This window comes from Neolamprologus brichardi, chromosome 23, assembly GCF_056152115.1.
Source record: "Neolamprologus brichardi isolate AB-2024 chromosome 23, ASM5615211v1, whole genome shotgun sequence".
NCBI classification, from domain to species: Eukaryota; Metazoa; Chordata; class Actinopteri; order Cichliformes; family Cichlidae; genus Neolamprologus; species Neolamprologus brichardi.
This window is the reverse complement of record NC_142125.1, coordinates 31,730,298-31,740,814: the sequence shown is the minus strand read 5'-3', so window position 1 is coordinate 31,740,814 and position 10,517 is coordinate 31,730,298. Positions and strand designations below refer to the sequence as shown.

The window sequence follows — 10,517 nt, the reverse complement described above, 5'->3', positions numbered from 1 at the left end:
AGGATGGCTCTACAATGTGTGGCATCAACTGTCAAACATGGAGGAGGAAGTGTGATGGTTTGAAGTTTGATTTGACTTGTACAGAGTGAGAGGCACCCTGAACCAAAACGGCTTACACAGCATTCTGCAGCGCCATGCAATACCCTCTGTTATCTTCCTTGTCGGTCAGGGTTTTATCCTACAGCAAGATAATTACCCAAAACACAGGTCCGAGCTATGCCAGAACTACCTCAGGAAAAAAAGAACAAGATGGTAAGCTTGAAAACATGGAGTGACCGGCACAGTCTCCAGACTTAAACCCATCGAGCCGGACAGAAGAGTGAAAGCAAAGCAACCTACAAGTGCTACATTTATGGGAACTTGTGCAACAGATATGGGAAGAACTTTCTGAAGAATTTTTGATCTCTGTTGTAGAGTGAATGCCACGGGTGTGTGTTCAGCTGTTATATCTGCCAAATGTGGCTACATTGATCAGTCAGAAGTTTAAAATACATGCTTTCATTTCAGAGTACAATGAGACATAAAACTGCATAGTTTTCAATAAAAAATTGGAAAAATTGGGGTGTTCTAAAACTTTTCACCCTTACTGTATCTCTATTTTGTTGCATCTCAGTCTTTACCATGCACTGCATTTATTTGTACTGGTAGATCTTGATGCAGTGATTCATGCTGTCTGACACTACCATGTGGCCATCAGGGAGAAGGGCTAGACCTCTTGGGCTACTTAGGTTGTCAGTCACCAGAGGCCAGCCAACTCCCTTGGATGGGTAGATAAGAACACGGTGGTGCTGTTTACCCCAATCTGTCACCAATACATCCCCATCACTGTCGATACAGAGGCCCCATGGACAGGTCAGGACTGGCCCCAGGCCAGAACACACTGCCAGTATTCGGATAGTGTTCCAGCCTGGCTCCAGGACTCGAATGCATGGGACACGCCCAGTTTCATTGCCTCTTTCTGATATTGCCATGAGCCCAGTGGTGAGACAAGCTGCAACCAAGTAGGGTCTGTGGTACCCTGTCACCACTGTGCGCTCTAACCTGGCCCCTGTTTTGGGATCAAGCTTTAGGGCAGTTAAAGTGCCGCGCTTGATGTCAGCAACTAAAAACTCATCTTGACGGTTAACAGTGACCCCTCTCGGAGCATCTAACTCTTCAGTGGTAGAACCGATTACAGTGCCTCCAAACGTTTGCAGGAGCCGTCCATGACGACTGAACACCAGCACAGCTCGTTCAGCAGCACAAGTCAGGGCAATGAGGCCCTTTGAGTTCACAGCCACATCAAAGTAGTTGCAGATGCGGGAGGACCTTTCAGGTCCTGAAGGAGACACCTGTTGTACAACATTCTTCTGGAGATCTGTGACTTGAATTCTGGCATTACCACAATCCACCACAAATAGCTGCCCTTTGACAGTTGCGTGGATACCACTTGGCAGGTTGAAGTCAGTACGGCCTGATCCTTGTTTTCCAAACTGTTTGACTAGATAAGCCGAGTCTAGGGCAGTTGAACCACCAGCTCTTTCCACCAGCCCCTTCAGACCAGACACAGCTCCCTCTTCCATATCTTGCTGTGTTTCATTGACCCTTTGGAATTTGTCACCTTCAATGGTTGACATTGACAGAGATCTGCTCACACGATTTGAACTCAAACCTTGTATAACTTGAGTCGTGGCTGTGGACTGTCGTTCATCACCGCTTGTTTTCCCTTCAAATTCTGGGGAGTTTCCTTGGCCTTGCTCAAAAGTTGAGGTTTCAGAGACAAGACACATTCTGTTGACCTTTCTGATTCCACAGCTCTCAGTCTTGTCATCACTAATTAAAGGACGGAGTTTACCAGAGAGGTCAGCTGTGGATACTGATCGACAGTGCTCTTGCCTAAGGGATCCATTTACTGGAGTATTCACAGTATAGGTGTAGCAGAAATCCTCACTGTTGGCTGGGGATGGCGGGCTTCCATTGTCCAATGAAGATTTCTGTGAAAGGCCTTGTTGGGAAAGAGAAAGATGCCTTGTAGAAACATCTACAAGACTGTGCCTGGAGAGTGAACTTTTGTGCCTAGTCTTTGGAGATGTTGCTGTATCAGTTTCTTCAGGAGGGCAGGATGGCTCCTTACATGACACCAAGACAAGAGACTTTTGCTTTCTTTTACCTTTCACTGTGTTGCGTCTCTTTGTTCCCTTTGGTCTGCTGTCAGAGTCATCACCTTCAGATTCTCCTTGACTGGAGACAGGTTGGACAGCAAGGAAAAGGTCTTGCCCTTGTGTGTCTGAAAACACGGATTCCAATTCATCTTGGGAAGACTCGGATACACCACGGTGTCTTGATATGGGAGAGTTCGGTGATTTTAAGTCTTCCTCATTCTCTGTGGAACTTGACAGACGTAGTTTCCGGACAATACGCACGTTCCCAATATTTATCTTCATGCTCTCCTCTGGACTATACCTTTGGCCAGTTCTGTTTGGTTGAGGTTCCTTTCTAATTTCTAGAGGGGAAAGGTTCAAAAATTTCATATCTCCTGAGTGTAAGGCACACTTTTGTCCTGGAGCACTACAGACACCAGTGTGGTAGGTCATACCTTGCTCACAAACATCAACTTCCCCTAAGCTTAAAGATTTGGACTGAGGGCTTGGTAAAAATCTGACTCTTTTAAGTGTTAGAGAGATTTCCCATGGCTGGATGATCTCTGCCACCCCTCTTTGCAGTTGATTTTTATTGAATTCTCCAGCTGTACTCCCCCATCTTTGTATCTGTTCCCTGAGCTGACCAATTTTTCTGAGTTGCTGATCAACAAGTGACTGCACAACTCTCACCGCAGCAGCATTTTCTCTCTTCACTTGACTGAGGTGTCGTTGGACTTCTCTGTGATCTTGCTCAACCTTTTCAAGAAGGCGACGCTCCTCTCGCTGAGCTTCAATTGCAGCGCTGTCCAATTTGCGGTTCACCTCCTCTACTTCGGCCTGCTGTTGCTCCCTGAGATTTAACAGCTCTTGTTCTCCTCGCTCCAGATTGGAGAGAGCCTGTGTTACCCATGGAGCTGGTGAAGTAAGAGATATGGGAGTAAAGACGGACTCCTGTGGGGTTTGAGAAAGTGGAGGTGGGAAAGTCACATCTTTCAGTTTTGGAGCGCTATGTGTCAGCAGGGCTGAGAACCCAGGAAGGGCTCTTCTTTCTGAGTGAGACCTCATTAACATTGTGCCGGACAGATTTCAGTAGTCCTCTTTTTACTTTTTACTCCTTTATGTTTCTGTAAAGAATTAAAAGATTATTCATGTGAATAGAAAACACACAAACTTTTGTAGTAGTTGAACGCATTAAAAAATGTAAGACATGTGGAGGTAGAATTCAAAATAAGATGTTCATCCAGCAGAAAAGTGGCAGGTCAATATAAAAGCTAAGTAGATCTGAAGCAAAATTAAGTATGGTATGTCACTGAGATGTCTTGGGTCTCATCAACACAGTCTGTGGTGTTTTATCAATGAATGCCACAGTCCCCCTGTGAAAAACCACATGGCCTATCTGTTGCTGTTTTAAAACTGGGACACAGAGTCTCTTTCATTGCAACTTTATCTATCCCACACAATATCCAGTTTCTCACAAGACTCCAAAATACTCTCAGGTAACCACTGTTCCATTTCTCTGAGGTCCGTGTTGTAATCAGACTTTGACTCTGTTGGAAGAGTTTGGTGACAACAATAAATGTCTCTAACAGGATGCTAATCGACAGTTGGCTCAAGTATATCTTATTTTATAATCTATTGCTTTTTCTCACTTCAAATTATTATTAAATCCTCATTACACATGGAGTCCAGGCAAAACACATTGGTTTATGCTTGCCAAGTTGTTTCTCTTGATGTTACTCATCGTGAAATCTTAGCCTCAAATATTTTTTCTGAAAGCAGCACAGGTGCCCCATTGTTGCTCTTGATGGAAACAGCCACGCTTATCTGCTTAAAGCATTGAAACTGAACTCTGTCTTTCAACTCTGACACAAAGTATGCGAGAGAAGGTCAGTGCTTTCAGCAAGCCTATGCGTTTTATGGTATCATATTCGGAGCTGGCATTTGTTGGTAGGAGCATGTACTGTATATGTTAGTGTAGACCTGGGTAGGCAGTTCTGTGCTCCCTTGGAACAAACAAAAAAGCTTTTGCAAGGATGAAAGGGGTGGTATCAGTTTACCTGTGCAGGTTCAAAATAAGGCCCCAAAGGAAAGATGTGAACTCCTGTTTTGAATGGATAAAATCTATTTACTATGGGGTTTTTTATGTTTAAGATTTTCCATGAGTGATTTGTTGTACATTTTTAGGTCAATTGAAACATTATTTTAAACAGAACTCAGATGCAGGAAATCACGGAACACAAAAACACAAGTTTAATCAAACTACAGTTTATGCACACATGGGTTAAAAGATGCACGGTTTGTAGTTTGAAGTTTGAAGTTAAGGAATTGTAGGTTACATTCAGTAACAAATCCCTGTCACGTATCTGGAGAGAAGACACTGACTTCTCATGTTACCCCACTTTAATGTTGAATGAGAGGCAGTAGTTGCTAAGTTACCAAACACCCTCCACTGAGTGTAAAATAAATGATACCATTCATAATTGAAAAGATTATGCAGTACGGTCATGAGCGTTACTGCATATCCAAACTAAACAAGAGAGCTATTCAGAAAGCGTTACGGAGTGTAAAGCTCAGCACAGCTAAACACCTCTTTGAAACTCGCATGTCCTGCAGTTGGTTGAAAGAAAATCTGTGAGTCGCAAATTGTCCCTAAAAGCCATCATTTGCATTTTTGGTATTTATATAGCATACCAGCATTTTAAAGGTGAATATACAGAACAATGTATACCTTTTTGTCTTAAAAGCAATGCTAAGGAGGTCCTACCTGTAACCAAGGTGTGCACTGCTCCTTCTGCTCCTCACTCTGCTCTGACCTGCAGCCTCTACTCCTTCCCTCCTCCCCACTCACCCTCACCCCCAATCTTTCTCCCCTCCCCTCCCCTTTTTTTTTGTCCTTGCATATTTCAAAGGCTGCATTGTTGTGTTATTGAATTACAGTAAGGGATAATAATTTTAACTTCTTTGAAAATGTAGATCATTCTGGGGAGCTGGAAAATGTATGAGGGGGGGAAAAGCAAAAACAGTTTATGCATGATATATGTAAACGATAGCTAAGAGGGTGTACCTTCAAACTTAATCCGGAGTATATTCGCATTCAAGCGCCCTATCAGCAACATGAGACATAAAAATTTCACCCCACCCCCAGGACGATGAGATCGATGGAGCACAGAACTATTCTGAAGCAAATGTAATGTGTATTATGTTTTTGTCATTTTGATCCTGCTGGTACATTTGTGATGATACATATTCTCCCACAGAAAGATGCTGCAGATCATCAGTCTGCTCATGACAAACGTCTCTCATTAAATACCTGCTGATCTGAGGCAGACTTTAGCAGGTGAGGATGAAGATCTACAAACATCCTGAGGATGACTGCTTTTCAAGAATGGTAAATGGTAAATGGACTGGTTCTTATATAGCGCTTTTCTACTCTTTCTGAGCACTCAAAGCGCTGTACACAACTTTTACATTCACCCATTCACACCCATTCGCACAAGCACATTTCTCTAAGTGCTTTCTAAGTAACATTCACACACATTCATACTCCGATGGATGCATCGGAGAGCAATTTGGGGTTAGTATCTTGCCCAAGGATATTTGGCATGCAGACTAGACTGGGAGCCAGGGATCGAACCACCAACCTTCCGATCAGTAGATGACCTGCTCTACCACCTGAGCTACAGCCACCCCAATGAATGAATTCCCATTCAAAAATCAATCAAGTAAAAAGTTTGTTACAGACTTACTCCTTATTATTTTGTAAATATTTGAATAATAAAATGCATCAGCAATTATATAATTACAGATGGATTTTTAATTTTGATTATTTTATGTCACATTAGAACTCACTGGACTCTGGCTCCTAAACTAGATCAACAAAATACACAATAGGCATATAGCTGTCTCTAATAATACTACTAATAATTTTAATGTAACTGTTAACTATTCGGTGTGTTATATCAGCAAACTTTCACTTGGTTTAGAAACACAAACACTGTATATTATAAGCCATCAGTTTTTTAATTTAATGAAAATACAGCAATTTACTAATTCAGTACATTTCAGTTCAATTCATTTATATAAAGCCAAATCACAAAAGTCGCCTCGAGGTACTTCATATTGTAAACTAAGGACCTGATGCAGAGAAAAACCCAACAATCATATCCGAAATGAGCAAGAAAATGTCGACAGTGGGAAGGAAAAACTCCCTTTTAACAGGACGAAACCTCCGGCAGAACCAGGATCAGGGAGGGGCGGGGCCATCTGCCGAGACCGGTTGGGGATGAGGGGAGGAAGACAGGACAAATGAGCTCTGTGGAAGAGAGCCAGAGATGAATAAGAACTAATAATTAAATGCAGACTGATGCATAAACAGAAAGTGAGTGAAAAAAGATGAGAGAAGAAGAAACACTCAGAGCATCATGGGAACTCCGCAGCAGCTTAGGGCTATTGCAGGACAACTAAAGGGTCACCTGATCTAGCCATAGCAATAATCTTCAGCAAAAAGGAATGTTTTAAGCCTGATCTTAAAAGAAGGGAGGATATCTGTCTCCTGAATCCAAACAGGGAGCTGACTCCACAGAAGAGGGGCCTGAAAGCCAAAGGCTCTGCCTCCCATTCTACTTTTAAATATCCTAGAAATCACACGTTGGCAGCAGTCTGAGAGCGAAGTTCTCCATTGACGCTTGTTCTACACATCCATTTCAAGTTTGAACCACTAGATGTCAGCAAATATAAAGAATCGAAGGGGAGACTGCCATGCACGTTAATACAATTTGTTCTTTCTTAGAGCTGTTTAATTCCAAATGAAACAGCTCTAAGAAAGCAATGTATTTTATTCTATAGAAAGAGGTTATCATTCAGGCTGAGTGTCAAGACTTACTTTCTCACCAACTGAACAAGGAGCCAAAACTCCCAGGGGTTCACCCCACAGCTATATTTCGTTTCACACACAACTTAAAGATACTTTACTATATAAATAAAGATTAAATCATTTTCATAAAGTCATTTAATTAGAGGAAAATACTTCTTAGTTGTGTATATTTTCATATTAAATAACTTGAGCTATGAAAATTTCCCATCATATAGCATTTTACAGATTTGTCTGTCGGTCAAGCATCTCTCCACAGGAAGCTCACATTTTTAACAGATTTGCAACCAATTAAAGACTCACACTTACTGTCCTATTTTTTTTAAAGCTGCCATTCCAACCAGGGCGGCCACTTTGGAAAAGAAACTGCACATGAATTTAAAATAACAGTAAACCTACAGGGTTTGTTGCTGCTGTCAACAAGCTTCAAACCACGTATGTTCAACAGCTGCCTGTCGATATTCAGTTGCATTATGGGATTTTGCTTATCTAATTACCGTTATTAAAAACCAAATGATCTCACCGGTTCTGTGGGAGGAGACTCGAAACCTCTCAGAGGTAACAATTTACAGAAGAAGGTTAAGGAGATACTGGAATGATATTGTGCTTGAATTTGTCCTCAGCTGCTTGCAGATAATTTCCATCTTCTTTTTTTGTCACTCGTTTTTTCAAAATATTTTATTGTCAAGCTATTTTTGCTGTCTCTTTTCTTTTCCTTTCTTTTCATTTGATATCTAAAAACTGTAGCGTAAAATGTTGGTTTGCCAAAGCAAGCACTGGATACTTGTTTAAGATGGCACGAAAGAGGTTTGATATCCACTGATTAACACAGTTATGGTTTTTACTGTATGAGCCTTTCAGCACAGTAACAGATTCCCGCTTCTTATAGGATCCGGCATCTTCTCACCAATTATCGTCAGCGACACACTCAAACACACACACTGAGCGTTGCCCCCTGGACACAGATGGGTCCTAAGCCATCAGTGTTGCTGGATGTCACACGGGGTCCTACAGGCTGCCTGGCTGGTGTTGTGACTGATTATTTCTATCTTCCGCTCTGCCAGGAGAGATGGAAAATAATATCGGCCTAAGGTGGCGCTCCGTTATTGATATCACTGTTAAAACTCTCCAATCCAGCTGCTCGCCTCGCCTGCAACATCACCGCAATTAAATCTACACGCCGCTACCAGCCCGTGTGTGTGGCAGAGAGTAATGGGCCCAATAGTTACTGTAACAAAACAATATTGTGATTCAGCGAGGCAGCATAACAACCACACATATAGATTTATCAGTGGGTTATATGACAGGGAAGTTAATGGGTTATTATTAGCACTCTCCAACAAATGGCAGCGCCACAGCAAAGCAGGTACAACATGGACTTGTTGCAAACAAACAATTAAAAGACAAGTCTGTAAGCTTCCACAGATGGAATTAGAAAGGTGGTCAAGAAAGTCATATCACACTCTTCTTCTCCACTTTGCATACAGCAGGCAATATTAGGTGATGAATATGGTAATTGTCCTCATTCTAGTGGGACTATCGCCTTTCAGAGGGGAAGATCTGGTTCGACTGTTAGATTCGATTAATTCCTCTTCATGCCACTCCTCATTTTTGTGCCCCCCTCCACTCTTACCCCCACCCCCCCCACCCCGCCATCCTCTCTAACACTTTCAGGCCTATGATATTAGACGAACAATCGCAGAAACAAAACGAGCTGGAACAACCAAGATGGGAACAGATGGCACGTAATTGCCTGGTGGAGGAAGCCAGGGAGTCAATTTTTACCAGTCCTGGGGGAGTTGCAGTTGCAAGGAGGGAAAAAAAGTGCAGGTGCATTTGTTTTGATCAGCTATGGCCTGAAGGAAGCATCTGAAAAATATTCATCACACGCACATTAGGGAGAGGAATTTAACAAAAGCTTTGTGGGTGAGACCTGGGATGCAATGCTGAGCTTTCATCAGGGCAAAGAGAGAGATGTGTGGCTGAGTCAACAGCAGCAGATGCATCACAAATTAATATCATACTGAAGTGTTGCAAAAACTGTCAAACTTTCACATGGTAGCAGTCTGTTCTAAAATTTTACAAGCCATATTTTAGTTTAGGGGGTGAGTTATTTCCATGTATCTGTTTATTTCAACTACAAAAAGAAAAAAAAGAAATGTAGAATTTTATTTTATATGGTATAAAATAATATGAGAGCCGTTTTACTGCAAAATGTAGAAATTCTTATTCTGATAAATTTTAAGGAGTAGCAATAATCCTAGGGAAATATCTCACCTTACGCATTTTGCCGGTATCTACAAATCTCTCTCGGGTCATTAAAATTCCAAAAATTTTAAATTGTTTTCCCACAGAAAACATGTTTAAAACGGAAAATAACTATTTTCCGTTTTATGGAAATATGTTTGCATATTTAAGTGAACAAGCTTTCTTTCTCAGAGTGAAACAAGAATATTTATATTGCTAACAGTCCTGCTAGCTGCCGGTTAGCTTACTTTAATTAGAATATTCCCGCCATTTTTAATTCTAATTAGAAACATCAATCGCACCAGTGGAAACACCAAGATCTCTTTCAGTATGTACACATTACTTAGAATTTATGAGTAAAAACAAGCAGCTATGGTTTCCTTGCAGTGACATTCTGGTGTTTTTGCCATATGCTAGTGATTAGCTAGCAGTAATAATATTACTGGTTACTATTGTTCCAGTTGATGGCTGCCACCTATAAAATTTTAATGATGATGATAATGATGATAACCTTTTATTTCTGCCATATAAAACAAACAAACCCATATATACAATTACAAATACATGTATACCCACATATATATGCATATACATATATATATATATATATATATATATATATATATATATATATATATATATATATATATATATATACTCATATATGTGTGCAAATAAAGTCAACAGAACCGACATGACATGAACTCAACTCAATCATCAAGCCTGCAGTGGAATAGGAAGACTACAACATTCTACAGATTTACCATGTTCATCATCATAACATTTGCTAAAAGTCAACACAAAGAGAGAGAGAGAAAAAGAAAATTCTATTAACTCATATAAATCTATTTTAAATGTATTAATTCAGCTTACTATAGACATCTGGATAGTGCTTGAACATTGCTGTAGGCTCATTGTTCCACAGCTTTTAATCCACAAACAGAAATGCAAAAGGTTTTAACTGATGTTTGACCATTAAGTTTCCCGATCGGGGTCCCGATTAAGTGATCCCGATTGCTCTTTTTTTAATCAAGTTTACATAATTGTCGAAGTGAAGTTTTGTATGTACCAATACCGCCAAATTTAGTTTTCTTCAAACTTGGTTTCATCAAACATGTTTTCAATCATTTCTTGTGTGAACTGTGATATATCAGATATTTCATATATATCACTAATGAACAGGATAAACAAATTTGGTCCTGATACTAATCCCTGAGGGACTCCAAAAACAGTGTCCGGGCATTTTGATTGATATTAACATCTTTTCACAAATTTCTGTT

General features: G+C 40.7%; 1 protein-coding gene across 1 annotated transcript; it reads right to left on the bottom strand.

Moving 5' to 3' along the window:
• Window positions 1-632: 632 nt before the first annotated feature.
• Window positions 633-4,915, bottom strand: LOC118455237 (uncharacterized). The gene is made up of 2 exons (XM_035913547.2): window positions 4,885-4,915; window positions 633-3,244 (listed from the first exon to the last, which is right to left on the bottom strand). Exon 2 carries the CDS (start codon window positions 3,189-3,191, stop codon window positions 633-635), a length of 2,559 nt encoding a protein of 852 aa, XP_035769440.2. The 5' UTR covers window positions 3,192-3,244; window positions 4,885-4,915.
• Window positions 4,916-10,517: the final 5,602 nt, after the last annotated feature.